We start from the raw sequence: 22,845 nt of genomic DNA, 5'->3' as shown, positions 1-22,845 counted from the left end.
TGCTCTAATAACCTGCACTTCAGTATCGTCATCCACTTGTTGGCTCAAGTCGTTGTTGTTCCCCTGGAAAATAGACTTGAAATAATCCACTACCATAGTGCACATGGTGTCATGGTCATTTATAATCTCCTCTTCACTATTTATCAGATGTGCAAGTGGTTCGATTTCTTCCTCTTGGTTGTAGCTGCATGAAAGAACTTGGAATTTTTATCACCCTCGATTGCCAAAACGCTTTGGCTCTCTGTTTCCAGTACAATTCCTCTTGTAATAGGAGCTCATCAAGTTTCCTTTTCTCCTCAAAATATTGTTGAACCCCTATCTCGTCACTTCTTATTATTAAGCCTGACATAATCTCGTTTCACTTCTTTATTTTGGTTCGAAATTAATGAAAAAAAATCTTCCCCATCTTGCCATAAAGATTAAGACAGACATTACTTTAGATAGCGGGTGAGTTCTGGATATATTATGCCAATATTTCACCACTTCTTCTGTGAATCTTGGTTCATTCAACCAAGCATTTTCAAATTTGAACCTAAATTATTTTCTCGAAAAGATTGTATGCACCGGTTCTAAATGAATTGGATCATGATCTGAAGAAACCCTGTGAGAGACTGATAACTTACAAAGTTGATATTTCTTCCACCAATGCTCATCTGCGAATGTTCTATCAAGCCTTTCTCTGACCCAGTTTGACGTACTCTTGATCTTCTCCCATGTATACTCCCCTTCCATTAAGTCAAGTTTCAGGAGTCCACACTCTTCAATTGCATCTTTGAAACCTTCCAAGAGATGAGTGTGAGGTCCTATTTTATCAGATATATGTAGCATGTCATTGAGGTCACCAAATACGCACCAAGGAATCTAATCGATTTTTCCTTTACATGGAGATCAATATGATTATTTGAAAATTCCACTACTTTGCAGTCTACTGCACGCTTGCACATGACACCCAATCCACCTCCTCTACCTACTTTATCTCTAGCCAAAGACTCGGAAAAACTACTCTAAATCAACTAAATCACTTAATACGTCCAAATGTATCAATTGAGCCACGTACTTAATTGAGTCACTCATTTGAAAATTTGTATAAAAAATATCAAGTTAGTCGAAATTCTTAAAAGTATTATATATTGAGTTTCGCACATTGTTTATAAATGATATTGCATCAAGTGAAAGACTCTGAGTTCTAATATTTTAGATAATATTTTTAGATTTTTAAAATTTTATCTACTATTTATTTTTATTTACATCAAATAAAATAATCAAAAAATTAAAAATAAATAGTTGATAAAATTTTAAAAATCTCGCAACCTTTCATTTAGATATAATATCATTCATAAAAAATTGTATGAAACTCAATATATAATATTATTAAAAATTCTGACTAATGATGGGGTGATATTTTTGATACAAAATTTTAAATGAGTGACTCATTTGAATCAATTTTGTAATCAGTGGCTAACTTGATATATTTGAATATAATAAGTGACATATTTGATAATTAACCCCTTTTATAACCTTTGCATCTAACGCTTTAGACAAAAACAACCCCCACTAAACCTAAAAAAATAGTCCATATAATTATGTATGTTTTATATTTTAATTAATTAATATCTTAATTTTTTACTTTTTTATGGGCAATTAGTTTATACACTTTAAAAAAATTCTTTCAATTTATTTAGTCCAATATTAAAAATCTAAACACTAAAATAAAATTAGAAATTTTATACAGTATGTTTATATCTTAACTATTAAGACATGTATATATATCTCATATTAAATCATAATTTTAACTTTATAATGTATTATTTTTTTACATTAAAAATACTTAAAATACTAAACTTTTAATTTATGATATCAAAAAGTTATTTTATAAATTGTACTATTGTAAAAAGTGGTTTCTCCTCTTATGAAAAGTTAACATATTTTTTAATAAGTATAATTTTTTGAACAATTTTAATGAATTAATATCTCAATAGAAAAAAAATAGGAATTTTCAGCTTAGCCAGCATTACTTAAATTTTCTAGTTCCCCAGTTGTCTCCAAATAAAGTGATCTCCAATAAACCCAACTTAATAACATATTACAAAGTAAAAATGAAAAGATGATTACAATTATTTGATAAGTTTCAATAATATTAATTAATTAAAATATTAAATATTAATCAAAGCGCACATGCACAACTATTATATGTTTAACATGTATGGTTAGGTGGCTTAATGATATAATGTTGAATAAAATAATGATAAAATCAATGTTCGATTCTCAAAAAATAAATGGAATGAAAAATAAATATAAAAATAACTTAAATATTTAATTAAAAAGTCAAATAAAATATCTCATGAATAAATTTTCTCACAATTTTATTCTCATATTTCTCGTATTTTATTCTCATATTTCTCATATTCTACTCTTACATGTAAGAAGAGATTGAATGAAATTATTATGAAATTATTCAAATTATGAATCAGTCTCTTCTTTTACATCGACTTCCTTTTAAATTTAAATCAGGAATGAGTCCCAATTAAGTTATAATTAAAAATTCAATAAATGTCCAAAAACTTGTATTAATCTCATTTCAGGGAATCAAATAAATTATGAGAAATTCGTAAATATTTTAAACATGAAGATTTATTTATCAACTAAAAGAACCAATTACAAAAAAAATGTAAAACAATTTAATTGTAAGAAATGAAGTTTTCACGTTTTTGAATCCTATTATATAATACGAATTAAAAAAATAATTTTAAAGTAATACCAAAAGTCGATGTTCGAAACTCGTCAAGCACTTCTTTAAATTTAATTTAAAATATTAATATTATCCTTCCTGTAATAAAATAAAAAACAATTAATTAAAATATCTTTGAAAATATTTAAAATAGAATAGGTATCTTAATTAGATAGTTTGGGATTGAAAAATAAATAAGGTATCATAATTTACAAAGGAGAGTGGTATGAATTTTATTTAACATATTATAAATAGTATTCTAATTTATAAAATAGAGGATATCAAATTTTTTTTTAAATTATTGTAAATAGATTATGTCATGTTATATAATGCGAATAATAGAGATAAATTTAAAGTACTATAAAAGGTCAACGGTTCGAAACTTATCAAGTACTTCTTTAAATTTAATTTAAAATATTAATATTATCCTACATGCAATAGAATTAAATATTGATATAAAATATCTTTTGTAAAATAGATAGTTTGGAATTGAAATAAATAAGGTATCCTAATTTACAAAGTATAAGAATTTTATTTTCTAAAACATATTGTAAAATAGAGCATGTTTTTTTCGTAGAGACCGCAACCGCACGCAATAACCTGCAAATCATTTGAACCAAGCTAAATCGTATTTAACACTCCAGAGGCATAATCATAAATTTTTCTCCCTGCATTCGAAATTCTGACCAAGAGAATAGTTATTCCGTCTTAACCAACTAAGTTAACCCTTGCGGGCCGCATGTATTTAAATATTGTAAAGTATTTGAATTTATGAAATAAAGAGTTTCAAATTATATTTTAAAATATTTTAAATAAAATAGATATCCTAATTATATCCTAGTAAAATGATAATTTCAAAGTATTATCAAAGATTAAAGATTGGATACCTGATAATGATACTTCAATTCTAAACATCTATACTATATTATAATATACGAAACATTAAAAGTTTGGTAATCGTTCGGTCGGTACTTGCTAAAATTACTTAATTACCCTTAATTATTTATTCTATATTTAATTAGTTCAGTTAGTCGATTGGTCAATTCCAATTCTTATTGATATTGGAGTCAATTTCATCTATAAGTTAAATTCTATTTCATATCCAACTATATGTTATTATTAATTGATATTATTATATCAATTAAAAACTCTAACTCATGTTTTCAAAAAAAAACTCTAATTCATATTTATGTATATATTATTCTATTTGATATTTCGAACTAAAAGAAATATAAGCAAACTAAATATAATTAGTTGAATTTAGTCGATATAATGTGCATCGGGTTAAGAAAAAAATAATAAATACCACTAATCCGTCTAAAATATTATACTATTGAACTAGGGTAAACGTAATAATACATATTAGTCATCCAAGATAATTAAAATATAATTCAACCAACTAAAATAAAATCATATATATTAATTATTCGGACTAAAACAAAATTATCTTATTAATCCGGACATAAAAAGTTAAAATTACGCTAAATTTAATTAGTTGAATTTGATCGTAGTAATGTGCATTTGGCTAAAATAAAATAAAGTACGCCAATAATACGGGATAAATTAAATTATTATCAAATTAAACATAATTCGTATCCTATTGATATGAACCAAAAATTAACTTTTAACTAAAGATAATAATTATTATTTTTAAAACACACATAAAATGATCAATAAACTATACCGTTCAATCAGTAATATTATCTTTTTCAAATAACTCTTATAATTTATCGATTAAATAATAAACTCTCTAAAATAATATTTTTATTAAAGTTCCAATACAATATAAACATTATATTTTTATTCCCAAAAAAACTATTAAATCGCTATAATATTTTTAAAAACATATGAACATATAGGTGTATTAATATAATTATCAAGAAGTCATATTATTTAAAAATATAAAAATAAAAAAATTAATGAACAAATTTAAAAAATTCAATTCAAAGTTATAAATATTAAAAAAATTATATAATATTAAAAAAAAATTGTTCAGCCGTGAGCTAGTACCAAATAACACACAATTAATTAAAATTTAGTTTGAATAAGTGAGACTACACCGTACCCACACATAATTACTCGAATTAATTAGGGAGTACGCAGAATAAAATACTCGCATTAGAAATTGGATATATTAAGAAATGAATGTTGTAATTTGAATAATAGTATGAACATGGAGATATTACGTAGTAAATCACATCTCAACTAAAATAACTAAAACAATACATATTACTCTTTTCAAGTCATTATTATTCTCCTAAATAACAAAAATATCATTATTTTTAATTAGTTATCGATGAGAAATTTTCAAATAAGATGAGGTTATAACTAAAGAGATGAAAATCGTCAATTATATAGGTATGTAATTGAATATATATATATATATATATATATATAGATTATATAATGAGATTAATGTGTAAATTTGAAAAAACTTAAATGATTATATTTTTATATTGGTTCTTTTTTTTACCTTTTTTTCATTTTTTGAGTTATTCAATATTAAATTCGAATTAGACCGAATTTATCTTTAGATCTTAAAGTACATAGTTTAGAACTAATAAATGTAATATTAAAAAGTGCATATGGTTGTTAGAGAAGTTTTATTCAAATAATAAAAAGTGTTTTTAATGATCAAAATAAAGTATAAGTGCTATAATTTTGAATATAAAATCTGTATCAATCTTTTTTTTATAATTTTAAGATATTTTCATTTGAATATATATTAAATATTAAATTAACACTACTATTTAGCAGGTGTTGAATGAACTAAGGTTAAAAAAACTCAAACACTGAGGTGAGGACTAAATTTCAAATTTATTTTTCCTTATAAAATTATAAAAATATTGAAAATTACATGCTTAATTTATTAAAAAATTCCTACTTGTAAACTAGTATAAGTAATAGGTAAACAAAGTTTAGATACCATTAATATGATCTAATTAGCATCTATCAGTAATACAACACCTTCACACGAACACTCACCTAAATAAAGTTTTCTCCATTATTTTGGAATTTAAAATTGTAAAAATTAGTCGATAATAAATACTTTTTCTTAACGTACCCATTTCTGGTGACGCACCTATTTTTAATACCCTAAGTACATGTTTATATTGTCAGTGTTTTTTTCTCTTCCGATGTCGTTCCTCTGCAACAGTATTAGAAGAACTTTTATAGAGATTGATACATGCATGGTGCATTCAAATTTGATTGGATTTTTTGTGTGCCGTGCCCGTGAATGAGAAAAAAATAACATTTGAATGATGCTTGTAAATTTAACAATGATGAAGCTGCCTTTGTAAGGGTTATGCAACTATTGATGTTAACTAAGAAAAATATGTTTAAAAATATTGATTTTAATCAGATTTAAATTAAAAATAAACTAGCATAATAACATGCGACTTACAGGTCATTTTCTAGAGTTTTTTTATACACCACACAATTATAATGTTTTAGAGCAATTCCAACAATATGCTCTTGAGTTGACCAAAATCTTGAATTTTATTTAAATAAACTCTATTTAATGCTCTATATTATTACTGAGTTCACTACTAACTTACAATTGACATACTCAATTTAAAAAGATAAAAAATGCATAACTGAAGTCAGAATGTCTTGCAATCATAATATACAATAATGGAGAATTTACATTATTATTAATATTAAAGTTGATTTTAATGAAAAATATTATTTTTTGAAATTCAACGTATGTATGTATCATGTATGTATGGGAAAATGTTAGTTTTTTATTTACACTACTGTTAAGAAAGTAAGATTAAGTTATATGTATATGTGTGTTAACATGTAAATTATTGTATGTTATATCTCTTAGTAAATCATGATGGTTTCAATTATTTATATGTTAAATATTTGATTTATGTATATGTATAATCATTATTAACATCTAGTGAGACAATTGATTACTTAACTAACATGCATTTATAATTATTCAAAAATTAAAATTATGTAATAAATAAATTGCTATTATTTATATATGATATTCACATTATCACTAACAAACAATTCATATCTATTTTTTACGCAACCGGGTATCAATCATGGTTGTAACATAAAAATGAATTATATATTTTTAAGACTTATTATTGATATTCATGATTTTTTTTCAAGAATTCGAAAGAAAAATAGTAATTATATCGTTATTTAAACTGTTTTTAAGTTTCTTTCATTACGACTCTAATATTTCTTCATATAATAATTTGATAACATTTTATACTATTCTCCTAAAATTAAAAAAATTCAGTTCGATAAAGTTTTATAAATATCAGTTGAACTGGTTAATTCCTTCAAATTACTGAATAATATATATTTTTTTCCTTAAATAATATAAAATACATTGATTCAAATGCTACAATATCGTATAGATATAACTTTTATTTGAATAATTCAAAATATTAAAATAATTCAAAATATTTGTTCAATGTTATCTTGATCAGTAAATATTGCTGATCTAAAAGAATTAATTTTTAAAAGCTAGTTTTTTAAAGTGAAAAATGAAAAATAAATCAATTTAGTATATCATTGTAGTTTTAACAAATCTCGTGAGATCTCATTTCAAATTTCAAATATTCTTAAAATAGGACAAATCCCAAAAATAATAATACATTACTAGTGAAGTTAGTAATTTTAATATAAATAATCAATTGACTTGATCATATAAAGACCTCAAACACATTAATTTATATTAACACAAAATATTAAAAAAATTCACATTATTGGTAAGATATTCTCGCCGAGTTTGTAATTTTAATTTACTAAACGTAGAATGTGACGATGTTTTTCGGCCGGGTCATGTAGTCAAATTTCGAGTATTGTTTGAACAATGGGTCAAGTTCTAAAATGCATTGACTAATTATGATTCGAGCTTATCTAAATATGTAATACCAATATAAATTATTTGTATATAAGCGATCATATTTTCAATATTTTTTTTAAAAAATTATATATGTACACTTTAATTAGTTTTTATAATAAAAAAATATGTTAAAAATATATGAGATATATTTTCAAACTAAAAAATGATTAATAAATAAGATAATAATCCATTTATGTACTATGCCTAATTTTATATCTGTTTTTAAAAAAAAATTATATATGTATATTTTAATTACTTTTTATAATAAAAAATATGTTAAAAATATATGAGATATATTTTCAAACTAAAAAATGATTAATAATTAAGATAATAATTCATTTATGTATTATGCCTAATTTTATATCTGGAATTCAATTCTTTAAAATTAACTGTACAAATATTTAACTAACTATCTTTTTTTACGTAATTCAAGTAAATATCTTTAAAGTTAAATAAAATATTTATTTAGCATACTTAACTATTATGTGTATGAAATAACCTGAGTTCGATTCCCACGAACCACATTTTTTATATAAATATTAAAAACAGGGGTAATTTATTAGTCTTTTCAACGAGACTTTTTAATCTCATGAAATTATACCCTGTTGGGCTATTATATATAGAAGAGATATATAGGACAAACGACAAAATTAAAATATAGGACTTTTATTAACCTATGAATAACATTTTAGGCTAATCAATTTTATATTTATGAGAAATTTTATTCATTTAAAGAAAAATTTATGGAAAAAATCCGGATTCTAATCTATTGAATATGTCTCTATTAATTTTACCATCTTCACATATATTTTTCTATACTTGTCTAAAATGATATTTGAATCAGAAAGAATTAATATGGATGATCGTAATTAAAATTTTCTCCTAATGAATGATACTTTTATCTAAAACTTGACCAAACAGACTCATCTATATTAAATAAAGTTTTCTCCAATATTTTGTATTTAAATAATTAACAATACTAATTTCTTGTAACCTTATTCGATAACTTTTGTATTTTTTAAATCTCTGGTTTGATAGTGCACTTTGTGCTTCTAGCATTATTTTTTCCTAGTGAGGTTGTTAGATCTTCCTTAATTATATATGGGGGGAATTCAAGTATTTTTGTTATATTAACGCACACACAGTGCATCGAAATTTAATAGCAATTTTCGCATGTTGTTCAATTCATCAATAACATTTTAATGAAGTGAAAATGTAATGATATCTCGGATATCTCCCTTGAATTTTCAAGGTACATGCATATAGAAATTGTGTATGTTACACCAAACAAACATTCACAAAACGCGTAAAGAATGATAAATAAATAAATTTTATTTTCACAAAGCACATGCATGTTATGTACGTGTAACGAAATTACGCATATCCTAAATATTTTGTGAACAATTTGGGTGCGCACTCTAATTAGTGGGTCTTTTTATTGGTACGAGTTTATGAATTATTTTCGTAAAATATATTTTGTTATTAATATCATTTTGACCATGCAAATAAAGTTTTTTTTGTTATGTATAACTAAAGGAATCCCTATGATTATATTTTGTTTTATTTTATTCAATTTTTAGCTTTGGTGTTTATTCATTTAGTTGAAATTTTACCCAGTGCGCACCCGAAGGGTAGCGGCTGCGGGTTACCTACGATAAAAAAAAAAAAAAAAAAAAAAAAAAAAAAAAAAATCACTTTTCACACAAAATTATTTAATTTTCATTTTTTTAAGAAAAATGAGTTCAGTCGTCTCAGAAATTTTATTTTCGGACATTAAAATTTTATTGTCTAAACTTTCATAGATATCTTGTGTATTTCTCAGTTGGATGGGCAATTTTCTTAAATGAAATATATTCCTTTCATTATGTATCTTGTATTTTATTTATACCCTCTCAAAAAAATTATTTGATAAGATCATTTTTAGCATTAGTAGTCAACTGTTAAAAGTATTAGCCCAAAAATAGTTATTTTAATTAATAAATTGAATAAACTGCATTAACTGGTAAATTAAATTTATTTGTTAAATAAATTTTAACCGGGGGGTTTGTACTTGTGGTGAACACAACGTCAATACTCTTATTGAACTAAGTTTTCAAAAATTGGTGTATTTGGTTTAAACGGCTATTTCGTTTCATTAATCACTACTCACTACTCCTCTGTACCCTGACTAGTCACTATACGAGAAATTGAATCAGACAACACCTGTTACATAATGGTGGCCAAAAAAACTGTTGTCCCAAAAAATCAGACAACGGTTAATTGGTAGTTGACCAAAAAGCCTTGTATCATTCTGTTTCACACAATGGTGATTCAACTTATTCGAAATTGTTGTCTAAATGGTGCCCTTGTGCTCCAATGAGACAATGGTTGTATTCATCCTCATTGTGTGACATCTATTGGTACAAGTGTTGTTTAGGTCACGATAAACCGGTGTGCTTTCTATGGTTTTACACAATGGGTACTGTTATGCAACTTAGACAACGGTTTTCCGGTACCAATGTGTTATTTATTTGAGACAATGGTGCAAAAAAACCAATGTTAGAAATAAAGCATAAAAGACAATAGTTTATCACCTCTGTTGAGTAAAAGAGTTTCAGACAATGGTGTCTTACTCGTTGTCTGAATCACTAGCATTAGAAAATATGTTACAACAACTTTCATGAAAAACCGTTGTCTAATTTTCAGAGGGTTTTAAAAAAATTGCCTAAAACATAAAACAATCCTTAGACAAAAAGCAAACCAAATGCTTTAAGAACATTGTCAAAGAAATGCTTCCAACAAGTTGTCAAACCAGATGTACAAAAAACTTCTCAACCTAACTGAAAGGTACAAATTACATATAACAATTCTGGGATAAAAATCAAACCAAATCCTTCAAGAACAATGCCAAAGCAAATCTTATAATAAATTGTCCAACCAAATTTGATTAAGTACAAATTATAAGCAAATGGGATAACATAGGCACTTATAGGCAACATCTGATCAGTTGATATAATTATGGAAGCTGAATCATCTCTTCTTCCTCCCGCATATAACTGCTATTTTCTTCCTCGACTTCATCAACAGTTGGGAACATGGTGACATCTACCTCATTCTCAAGTTCAATTTCTACGGATCCCTCATTTTCATCGTCACTTGGATCATCGAACTTGTCTGGTAATTTTAATACAACTAACCAGAATTTTTCAAGAGGGTCGTCAATATAACAAACTTACTTGACATGTTTACCTAACACAAAAGGGTCGTTCAGAAAACCTAACTTATGTAAATTAACAACTGTATATCCTAAATCATTTATCTTAACCCCTTTGTTCATATCTACCCAATTGCACCGAAAGATAGGGACTCGAAAATGGTTATAGTCCAACTCCCAAATACTTGTGATTACTCCATAAAATGTATGTGAAATATGCTCAATGTTCTTATCCTTACCCTGCACGAGCATTGTATCAGCATGAACACAAACACGGCTGCATTGAACTTGTCACGTCTCATCACGATCTTTTGTGCTATAGGTAACACCATTGATTTTATAGCCACTGAATGTCGGGACATACTTGTTAGGCCCTTCTGCAAGCCACATTACCTCCTTAGATACCATACTTTTCACATCAAGCAATTCTGACAAAATATGTCCAAAAAATAAAAATACTAAAGCAATTAGACATTTACTTGATTTCTTTATATTAGAAAAAAATTAATGTCTAGCTATTACCTTCTTTTGAAACCAATTAGGGAATGTTTCATTTTGCTTGTTCTTTAGCCATTCCTCATCATTTTCATGTAATGGATATCTTGCCACCAAGAAGGCCATATGTTCACTGTGAGTAAATCAATGTCAGCTTTTATTGAAAAAAATCATAAAATCATGGAACAAAAAATAGATGTATTTATTACTGAAAAATCAAAAATCTAAATAAAGAAACTTACTTGAAATATGGGGTCAATTCATTACTATTTTGTAGAAGACATAGATGTGCTTGGTGCAAATCCTTGATGCTCGGCTTTATCATTATTGCACCAGATAAGGGTCTGTATTTCTCCTTGTTCTTATCCCTACCTGGTAACCCAACTGCTGGTTCTTCAAAATTAACTAAACACTCAATCGCCTCTTCTGCAATATAGGCCTCAGCGATGCAGCCTTCCGGATGAGCCCTGTTTCGAACATATCCCTTGAACGTCTTCATATATCTCTCGAAAGGATACATCCAACGTAGGAAGACAGGACCACAAAGCTCAACTTCTCTTACAAGATGAACTGAGAGATGGATCATTACATCAAATAAGGAATGGGGGAAGTGCTTTTCTAGCTGGCATAAGGTCTCCACCAATTGAGACTGCATTTTTTCTAATTTATCGCCCTCAATGACTTTACTACAAATTGCCTTGAAAAAAAGGCAAAACCTGATAATAGTGCACCTTACCTATTTTTGAAGTACTGACCGAAGTGCGATGGGGAGCAAGTGATGCAACACTATATGACAGTCGTGAGATTTCATTCCAACAAGTCGCAGTGTGTCCATTGATACTATACCCATAAGGTTCGAACAAAAATCATCAGGTAACTTCATGTCAATCAAGGACGAGCAGACAATCTTTTTTTCTTTATGCAATAAGTTCCAAGATGCCATCGGTAACTTCTCTTTTTTTCCAGGATTTTTTGGCCTCAGCTCCATTCCTATTCCCATTTCAGCCATATCAATACGAACAGATTCTCTATCTTTTGTCTTCCCGGAAATATTTAGCAATATACTGGTCAAAGCCTCGCATATATTTTTTTCTATATGCATCACATCGAGGGTATGGCGAACTGGCAAAAACTTCCAGTACTCAAGCTAAAAATATATAGACATCTTTTTCCAAATTGGTCGAGGTTCCCCTTTTTTCCACCGAGGTTGGTTTTGTGTCTTACCATAAACATGGTCCGCTAGTGGTAGTACCCTTTCTAACACCTCCTCTCCAGTTAAAGGAATAGGAGCTGACAACTTCTCCAAGGTGTTATCAAAGGCTGATTTTTGCCTTCGATATGGATGATTTCTGGGCAGCCATCTACGATGTCTCATAACCACCGTCTTTTTGTAAGTAGCCAACCTGGTAGGTTTTGTTTTATCAACACAAACGACACAAGCATTATATCCTTTAATGATGTTACCCGACAAGTTTCCTAAGGCTGGATAATCACTAATTGTCCATAACAAAATTCATCTTAGTATGAAAGACTCTTTCTTAATTGCATCGTAAACTTGTTTTCCATGCCACAATTTCTGAAAATCTTCTATAAGTGGTTGAAGGTATACATCAATATCATTTTCGGGCTGATTTGGTCCAGATATCAATAGACTTAGCATAATATATTTTCTCTTCATACAGAGCCAAGGTGGGAGGTTGTAAATTGAAAGCAACACAGGACATGTTGAGTGATCACTTCCTGGTCCATGGAAAGGATTAAATCCATCGGAGGATAAAGCTAACCGAAGGTTCCTAGCCTCTGCAGCAAACTCAGGCCACCTTTGATCGACATCCTTCCATGTCTTTGAGTCAGCCGGATGTCTAATTTTACCATCATTTTGTCGCTCGGTTTTATGCCAAGTCATGTCCTTTGCAATCTGAGTTGTATTTAACAAATTTCTCAACCTTGGTATCAATGGAAAGTACCATAGAACCTTAGCAGGGATCCCTTTTACTTCTTCTCCTTTCTTGTTTAACTTCCATCTAGATGCCTCACATATTCGGCAAATCGTCTCATCTTCGTCCCTCTCGCCGCGGTATAAGAGACAATCATTCGGACACACATGTATTTTTTCATAATTCATGCCTAAAGTACATAAAGTTTTCTTGGCTTCACCAAAAGATGAAGGCATATTGTTGCCTTCCGGAAGCATTGATGCAAGCAAAAGAAGGACATCGGAAAAGCATTTATCATAAATACCATGTTTTGCTTTTAAACTATACAACTTGACTAAAGCTCTCATTTTTGTAAAACTCTCGCATCCAGGATAAAGTGGTTCATTTTCACCTTGAACATGATTAATAAAATCAGAAGAATCTCACGAAATATCCTCATCATCGACAATATCCTGCCCCATTCTCATGTTTGTAGGATCAACGGATGATTCTGAAGTGTCATGTTCAGAGACTACATGACTCTGTACAGAATTTGACTCTCCATGCCATATCCAACACGTATAGGTTTGATCAATACCATATTGATAAAGATGATTCTTAACAGTCTGAGCATTCCAAGATTTACTATGAGCGCATCTTAAGCATGGACAACTAATTTTATTTTCTTTAAACCCATTCAGAAATGTAAAATTTAACAATTCATCCACTCCAAGTTTAAATTCTTGTGTTCTTCTATCTGCTTTCAACCAAGATCTATCCATTTTTACTCAACCAAGTTTAAACCCATTCTTTTGCTCAAATTCCACAAACATATATATTCCATAAAACTCGATATGGACCCTAATTAAAATTCCCCAAATAGATATGAACCCTAATTTCAAGTTCTCCAAATCGATATAAACACCAAAATCCCAAATTGATATGAGTTCAGCAGAAACTTACCTGAGTTCAGCAAAGTGAAGTTCCCTTGGATTACTTCAGACATCAAAGAACTGAGACAAATATATTGTTAAAAAATGGTGTATGAAGGAGACAAAAAAAGAGGCATAATAAAACATAGATACTTCAGACAAACAATGATCACGTAATAATGCTAGTCAAAGTACTTTATTGCTAGTCAAAAAACTAAAAATGAACATCCTAGTACAACGGTTTTGATTAATAAACGGTGTATGCATTTCAGCACACAACAAAATTCTTAAAAACCGTTGTCTTAAACTTTGTATTCGCTTAAATTATTTTTTTATCAAAACTATTTACACTTTCCCCCTCTTTCACCAGTGTACCCACTTATATTTTTTTTGAAAAAAATTGAAATTTTCTTAAAGTAAAAGAATTTGGTTTCTTGATTTATTTAAAACTCAGGACAATGGTTTCAACAATATTGCATTGTAATAAAACGTAAACACAATGGTTTGTTTCATAGTTTATTTAAAATATTGGACAACGGTTTCAACAATTTACCATTGTAGTAACACCTACAAACAAGTGCTTTTTCAATAAACCATTGTCGTATTATATTAACTTTTTCGACAAACACAAGGGCTATAAATGATTTTGTAGGCTTAGAAGACATGTAACAAGAGGAACAATCGACATGTTAAAACTTACATTATTATATATATATTTAAATATCACTAATTGTTTATGAAATAAATTACAAGTGTCTTCTTTTAATTTGTTACATTGTAATCATATACTATACGTGCATTCAGTGGTTACTTTCAAACTATATAGTCGATAACTCTATATAAAAGATTCGGGATTTGTTAAGTTTTTAAATAGACACTATATCCGTTACAAAAGCTAAACGAGTCATTTTAATGTCGAAAAATTTGAATATTTCGCCTTCAACCTTAATTTTTGTTTGATCTAGGGTTTTAGGGTTTAGGGTTTGGTGGCATAATTTTTTCTTACATAAGACAACGATTTTTGCAATTTCCCATTGTAAGAACATGTAAAAACAAGCCTTTTATACATAAACCATTGTCTCATTACATCCATAATTGTTAGGTTATTGTGTCGTCCTTATCATGTCGTGTACTCAAAATCCAAAAACAAATACTAAATTTTCGTGTTGTGTTAAAAATTGTCGGGTGTAGCTTATATAAACAGCTTTTTAGATACACTTAATTTATATATGACCTCGTTTACTTACTAATTCATTGCCTTTTTCTAATTTTTGGAAAATTACCTTCGGGCATGATACTCAAGATTCCTGGTATGTTATGAAATATTCCCTAAATTTTGCCAACATACCAGGAGAATATTTCATAACATACCAGGATTCTTGAGTATCATGCCCCAAGGTAATTTTCCAAAAATTAGAAAAAGGCAATGAATTAGTAAGTAAACGAGGTTATGTATAAATTAAGTGTATCTAAAAAGCTATTTATATAAGCTACACCAGACAATTTTTAACACAACACGAAAATTTAGTATTTGTGTTTGGATTTTGAGTACACGACATGATAAGGACGACACAATAAGGTACACGACACGAGATACACAACTGAGAAAATTCAAAATTCAAAATTATGAATTAATTAATATCGAAATTATTTAGAAAAAAAATCAAAATGTTATTTCAAAATTTTCTGAATCGTAGATTAAGGATATATTTAATAATAACCGTTGTTTAAAAAATATCTAATATTCTCTTCTTTTCAATTAATTTCTAACAATTATGAATAATTCATTCATCAATCAATTAAAATAAACTGTTGGATTGGTAAAACACTAACAACCCAAGCCGTTGGTTTATTCCCCAAAATTATTTCACTTCCCCCTCTTTTCATTTTCATTCCCCCTTTTTGTTCTCCCCTTTGTGATTTCTCTTTTCTTACCCGATAACACTTCATTTCCCTCTTTTATTTCTCTTCCATTTTCTTTTCTCAATTTCTAATCGAAGCAAATCTAAGAAAGGTACTTGCATGTTTTAATTTGTCCAGTTCTTGCTTGTTGTTGCATGTTACTTGATTAAGCTTGTTCTGTTCAGTTCTTATTTGCTCTTGCTTATTCTTGATTGGTTATGTTCAGTTCTTGCTTTGTTCTTGATTTGTAATGTTTTTACTTGTTTGATTTGATTCTTATGTTATTCTGCTGTGATTCTTTTATATTTTGGTTCGATTCTTGTGAAACCCTCGTATGTTATGTAGTTCTTGTTGGATTTTTATAAAACTCTCATATGACTTGTTTCTTTGGTATTTTTTTAGATGTTGTTACTTGCTACTGATTTAAATGGTTTACTTTGATGATGTCTTGGTTAGTTACTGGATTTTGTATCTCATAAAACCCACATTATTAGCGATTTTTTCGTGGTTACACTACTAGAAAAACGTCAATAGACATCGGCTAAAAACCGATGTCTATGAATGCAAAAATCCGATGTCTTCGTGGGTGATGTTAAAGCCCCCCCATTTAACATCAGTTATAAACTGATGTTAAATACAACATATAACATCAGTTCTTTCTTTAAAACCGATTTCTATATCTTCAAATTAAATGTCTCATACATATCTAATCTTCATATATCATCATAATATGATATTTTTATCAATTTAAATATATGTGAGCTAAGCAAAATCTTTCAATTTAATCAATAAACTGATGTTACTAGTACCAGTAACAACAGTTTTTATCAAAAACCGATGTTAACAATCCCTTTGACATCGGTTCTTAATTGGTAACCGATGTCTATTTATAACAAACTGATGTCTATAATACTTAATAACATCAGTTTTTTGTTTTAAGATTTTTTTTGCTGTAGTATTTAACATCGGTTTTTATTGATGTTAATGGTCCACTAAAACTGATGTATTAAGCTTTGATAGACATCATTTTCCATTGTAATGATGTTTGTACCTATTTTATTAATGCACATTTTAAAATATTGATTCCAAAAACCAATGAACTACCAAAACCAATTGCTACATAATACCAGTTATCTATAAATCTAACAATCAATATTCAAACATCCGATACAAGAGATTCATCTAATCCAAATATCAAGTACTACACATATCCGTTCATATATTCTACTACTTTCTATACAAAGAATTTGACTTGGTACCGACAATAACATGTAAAATATCATTTGAGGAACGCCCTTGTTCATCTGCATCTTCTGCTGCCTAGAGAAAGAATAAAGGGAAAACATAGGTATTAAATTCTAAGATCTAATAAACATATAATCAGATAAAAATTGTAATATCAGAGACTGGTTAGCATACCTTTGCAGATGCAAGCTACGAAGAAAAGTAGATCCATTCATCATGTCTCTTTCTTGCTGTGCTTTCTTTTCCGTCCCCATTACTTGTTGAAGGCATGCTGCCACCATGCTTGCTCTTAAAGGTTTCATGATCACAGTATCCGCAAAACCTGCTGCTTTTGCCTTGTCAAACTCAGTGCTAGTGATATTGGTTGCGAGAAGTATTATCTTGGGCGAGTTACCCATGTGGCCATTTTGTTTCCAATCCAATAGTCCCAGGTCTAAGCAATCATTCTCACCAGATAACCATGAGTCCTTCTCAATGAGAATCATTTCTGCCTGCCAACCCCTGCTGCCATAACAAGTAGAATTTTAAGTCACAAATTAGATTGAGTTGCAACAGTCAGATAGATGGAAAAAGAAAATGAATCAGAATCATAGAACTTACTTTGATCTTACAGAACCATTTTTGCTGCCAGATATAGAGGCTGCAGTCCTAATGTTATTAACAATTTCAACCAATAAACCAAGTCTCTTTAATTGGTATCTTGTTATACTAGCTCTAATTTTTTTTTCATCCACTAAAATTGCTTTCAGTCCTTTAAATGCCACAGGTAAATCTGCGGAATGAGACTTTTTTGTATCACTATTTGCACTCTTCTGGCACCTTCTAAAGATAGCGGTAAACGAAAATGTACTTCCAACCTGAGGGTGACTAATGAAATTAATCCGACCACCCATCAATTCAACTAGGCACTTGCTAATGCTCAATCCAATACCAGTACCCCCATAATTTCTAGAAGTTGAACTGTCTGCCTGCATGAACGGTGTGAATACTCGCTCTTGTGCACCTAAGGGGATCCCAATTCCTGTATCCTCGACAGATACCATCAGTTTGACATTCTGAAATGCTTCCTCCTGAGCACTTACTTTTTGAGTGGCCAAGTGCAGGGACTCTTCATCAACAATCAAATTCTTAAAGGTTTTCCAACTATTCATATCTTCAGCCACTTCATGACCGCTTAGAGTACTAGACCGCCCCCCATCAGATAAAACTACACATTCAGATTCTCCATTCATGAAGCTGTCAGCTTTTGCCTTCATTAAAGCTTCTGCATGCTCCGCAAGATGGACTTGAACAAGTACATGTCCTTGTTCTGTAAACTGTTGTGAAATAGATTTCTTGAGGCATAGATCATATAAATTACTATTTTAAAAGACAGACAACGTCTTAAGGATACTGTAGGTGGGGAGATCATCTACAATTGAGTCTCATATGACGTCTCATGCAGAAAACAAGGAAGAGAAATTAGCTAGGGAATAATAGTTCTTACCTTGACAGAATTTCCCACAAGATTTGTAATAACCTGCCTGAATCTTCCAGGATCCCCCGTAACCATTTCCGGAACTTTATCAGATACAAACACGGCCAACTTTACTTCCCTAGCGGAATCCAAATCAAAAGACAAAATAGCAAAGCAAAAAAGATACTTATAATTAAGTAGGAGAATCATAATTTAGACAAGGAGCCATCTAAATTGATAATTAGAAAAAAAACATAATTTAGACATGGAGCCATCTATCAAATATAAATGCTTTACCATCATCTTTCCCTCTTAATCTCTTCAAAAGACACGCAACCAAGCTGTGGACTCCAGACAGAATTGCAAATGTCTGGCATAGGCAGAAGCAATACAATTAGTTACACACCAACAAATACTAGTCTAGGGGTCTGTTAAGTAGTAAATTACAAGTATGATTTCTCCAACTCAGTTTTGGAAACAGATATTACTATACCTTGGCAGATTTACCCGCCTCTCCAAACGATCCTTTGAATCCTTTCTTTGTAATCAATCCAAAGCCTAATACAAGAGCATAAAGTCATCAATACGGTAACTTAAAAAAAACACACGAAAGGACCAGATCACACAATCTGCTTGATCATACAAAGAGAAAATGCAATAAACACCAAACAGTTACTCCAGTTTCTTTCACTACTGGTGATATAAATTGGAGCATTTAATATATCAAGAACACGCCAATTCTCAACTATCTGGGAATCTAATTACGGAAACGCAAAGGCATATTGATATCAATACATGTCTACTTGACTTGAAAGTAGATAGTAATGACTAATGAGCTAAAGGATACCGGTCTTGGCTTGAATGGTGACACATTTAACTTGAGAACTAGAAAGCCCTTTGTTTAAAAGAAAAAGTCTTCTATGTGTGAATAAATTTCATTTTTATTCATTAGTTGAGAATAAAATCCTCAGGTTCTTTATCAAATGGGATCTTAACTGAATATAACTCACTCAACATTATCCAAAGATAAATCTTTACTCACTATATAACTCCCAATCTAAACTACATATAATTAAGTAGGAGAATCATAATTTAGACAAGGAGCCATCTAAATTAATAATTAGAAAAAAAAACATAATTTAGACCTTTCTTCAAACCTCTCCAAACGATCCTTTGAATCCTTTCTTCGTAATCAATCCAGAGCCTGATACAAGAGCATAAAGCCATCAATACAATAAATAAGTAATAAGTTGCTTGAAACACGACACAGCAATAATTGCATCAAAACTCGATACACACATTCATACATGCATCTAGCTATATATATTAATAAAAAAGTTCACAACAAAGAAATAACACAGAACATGACGCCATCAAACTATAACATCAACTTATGAAAGTAGTCTATTGCATCCCCCCTTCACATCTTCCCCTGCCGCATCTCTTTGCGCTCCATGATTGTAACATCCACATCCTCGTCCCATCCTACCAACGCAGTGTGGACAACTTAATGCATAATTAAACTCCGTGGAAGTGTTAAAAAATAGGTAGAATATTAACTATATAAATCTAATTAAAATTAACTAATTAAAAACTTAGGGTTTGAAATTGAAATCCCCAATTTAAAAATTAGGGTTAAGGCTTACCTAATTCAAACTTTGACCTCTGACTTGAGTTTTAAACACCGCTTTGAGCTTTTAGTTCTCAACTTCTAAACCGTTAAACTCTAAGTTGAGCTTACTTCCCATCCTAAACAACCTCCAAACTTTTCAAAGTTTGACGAGAGGGCACACAGAGAGAGTAAAGAGAGTAGTTGAGCAAAGAGTGGGAGAGAGAGGGAGAGACGGGGAGAGCGAGGTAGAGAGCGAAAGCAGTTGAAGGAGAGAGATGGAGCTGTTCTTTCAGTCGAGCAGAGAGAGAGGAGAAAGTTTTTGATTTATTTGATTTATATGTTTTTATGTTTAAGAGATGAGAGTATGTGAATGTATTTTATTTTTAATTTATTTAAATTTTATGTATAAAGTTGAAAGGGGGAAAGATGACGATTTTGAAATTTTGCTAAAGGTAAAAAATAAGATGGAGGGAATTTTAAGAGGGAATGAATTATTTGACTAGGGGGAAATATGGGAGGCGTGCTGGATCATTTTTTGAAAACACACTTTTAATATCGGTTGGGATAAAACAACTGATGTCTATATTACACAAAGACATCGGTTGGGAAAAACTGATGTAAAAATAACTTTTTACATCGGTGCCAAGAGCAACCGATGTCTAAGAGGCGATGTCTATTCTACTTTTTCTAGTAGTGTTAGATTTTGTTTCTCATGAAACCCATATTATTGGGGATTTTTTGGTGGTTGAATTTTGTTTCTCATAAACCCCTTATTATTTCTTAGCTTGGCAAATCCTTCCTTATACATATTATGGCTCCTCCAAAGAAGAAGACACAAGCTTCTCATAAAAAAGCAAAGTCTTCTCCAAATAGAACAGCGATGAGAGTTGTGAAGGCTATAAGAAAAACACAATCATTGAACAAAGTTAACCCTTCTTATTCTTCTCCCATATCTGTCAAGAAGAATCCGATATCTGAAAATTTAAAGAAGAAGTTGTCAAAGAAGAAAAAGCAAGTGAATTCTAAGAAAAAAGCAAGTGGATTCTAAGAAAAATCCAGAAATACCGGAAGGACTAAAACTATTGAAACGTGGTTGTGTCACGATGCACAGAATTCTGAGATGGAAGATAATGAATAAGAAGCTTACTGTGACCTTCAATGTAAAAGGGGAGCTGTATGGTGATGAAGCTGGAGAGATGCAGTTGTACATTGGAGTTTTGGCAAGGACCAAAGTCCCCATTTGGCATAATAGTTGGAAGCAAGTTCCTGAGCAGACAAAGAATAAAATTTGGGACTGTGTGCAGGTATAGTAAATTGTCTACACACACATGCCTATCTTTCTCTTTGATATTGGTTTTTTTCTTTTCTTTCTATAGATTTTGTTCATTCGTTAACTTGCATATCTGAATTTTTTATTTCTTATGTACGTAGATGGCCTTTATTGTACCTGCAAGCAAACTGGTATGGGAATCCGCTTGTCAAAAGTGGAGAGAGTTCAAATCCCGGCTCACGACAGAGTACATCCTTCAACACCGGAATCAACCAGAAAAACTCACTTTTCCTCCGGCTGACTACACGTTCATAGAAAAGTCGCACTGGGAGATATTTGTTGCTGATCGTCTTGGAGATGATTTTAAGGTAAACTTTTTATTATTTTTATTTATTTATCAATTTCAATAATTGGATAGGTATTTAGCATGATGTTTTAACCTTGTTGGTGCTTTTTTCTACAGAAAATTCATGAAGAACTGGTAAAAAGAAGTCGGATGAATGAGTATCATCATCTAATGTCTCGAAAAGGTTATGCCAACCTAGAAATGGAATGGGTTAGTGATGACAACCAAAATCTACTTAGTCTTTTTATATACTTTGTGTGCTCAATATGAATTTGTATCTTTGAATCATTAATAAAACATATCGTACATGCAGTTGAAAAAACATCCAGAAGAACCGATAGATCGATCGGATGCCTGGGTCCTTGCAAGGAAAGACAAAGATGGAAATTTTAAAAATGAGAATGTTAAAGAAAAAGCTGAGAACATAGTAAGTTTTTTATTTATATTTTAACTGAGAATATTCATCATAGTTCCAATTTGATTTATAACTTCTTCTATACTGTGGTCTTTTTAGGAGTTGCTCAAGAAGAAGGTTAAAGAAAGGGAATTGGTAGAAGAAGGTAGAAATGAAGTGTTAACCATGGTGCTCAGTAAGCTTGAGCATGGAGGCAGAGTACGTGGGCAGGGGAGCCATGTGAAATAGTCTATCTATTTTGATCTGCCGAGATAGAAAAAATCAAGGACTATTGAGGAGAGGATACATGAGGGGGTTAAAAACTTTATGGCTGAGGAGACTCCGAAAATTATAAAACAGAGAGATGCATTCTGGACTGCTGAAATTGAAAAGATCAGAGCAAAATTGAAAATGGCAAAAGGTATTGGTCAAAGGGGTAGCCCAATTATTGATTCCCAACAAGGAAGCTGCTCAGATTTAAAG

The 22,845-nt window shown here is 30.0% G+C and overlaps 2 protein-coding genes across 2 annotated transcripts; both read right to left on the bottom strand.

Moving 5' to 3' along the window:
* Positions 1 to 10,596: 10,596 nt before the first annotated feature.
* On the bottom strand, positions 10,597 to 13,573 carry LOC141716863 (uncharacterized). Its single transcript, XM_074519034.1, has 7 exons — positions 13,074 to 13,573; positions 12,542 to 12,782; positions 12,107 to 12,436; positions 11,532 to 11,986; positions 11,317 to 11,422; positions 10,980 to 11,034; positions 10,597 to 10,754 (listed from the first exon to the last, which is right to left on the bottom strand). Exons 1-7 carry the CDS (start codon positions 13,571 to 13,573, stop codon positions 10,597 to 10,599), a joined length of 1,845 nt encoding a protein of 614 aa, XP_074375135.1.
* A 75-nt stretch (positions 13,574 to 13,648) lies between these two features.
* Positions 13,649 to 20,488, bottom strand: LOC141716859 (histidine kinase CRE1-like). Its single transcript, XM_074519031.1, has 11 exons — positions 20,482 to 20,488; positions 20,165 to 20,225; positions 19,886 to 19,944; positions 19,384 to 19,497; positions 19,234 to 19,298; positions 19,013 to 19,110; positions 18,771 to 18,879; positions 17,885 to 18,600; positions 17,459 to 17,785; positions 17,299 to 17,359; positions 13,649 to 13,831 (listed from the first exon to the last, which is right to left on the bottom strand). The coding sequence occupies exons 1-11, from the start codon at positions 20,486 to 20,488 to the stop codon at positions 13,649 to 13,651; spliced, it is 1,800 nt and encodes a 599-aa protein (XP_074375132.1).
* Between the last annotated feature and the right edge of the window lie 2,357 nt (positions 20,489 to 22,845).

The sequence above is a fragment of the Apium graveolens genome, chromosome 4 (genome assembly GCF_009905375.1).
Source record: "Apium graveolens cultivar Ventura chromosome 4, ASM990537v1, whole genome shotgun sequence".
Classification (NCBI taxonomy): Eukaryota; Viridiplantae; Streptophyta; class Magnoliopsida; order Apiales; family Apiaceae; genus Apium; species Apium graveolens.
Note: the sequence above shows the minus strand (reverse complement) of the source record. Positions and strands in the feature narration are given on the sequence as shown.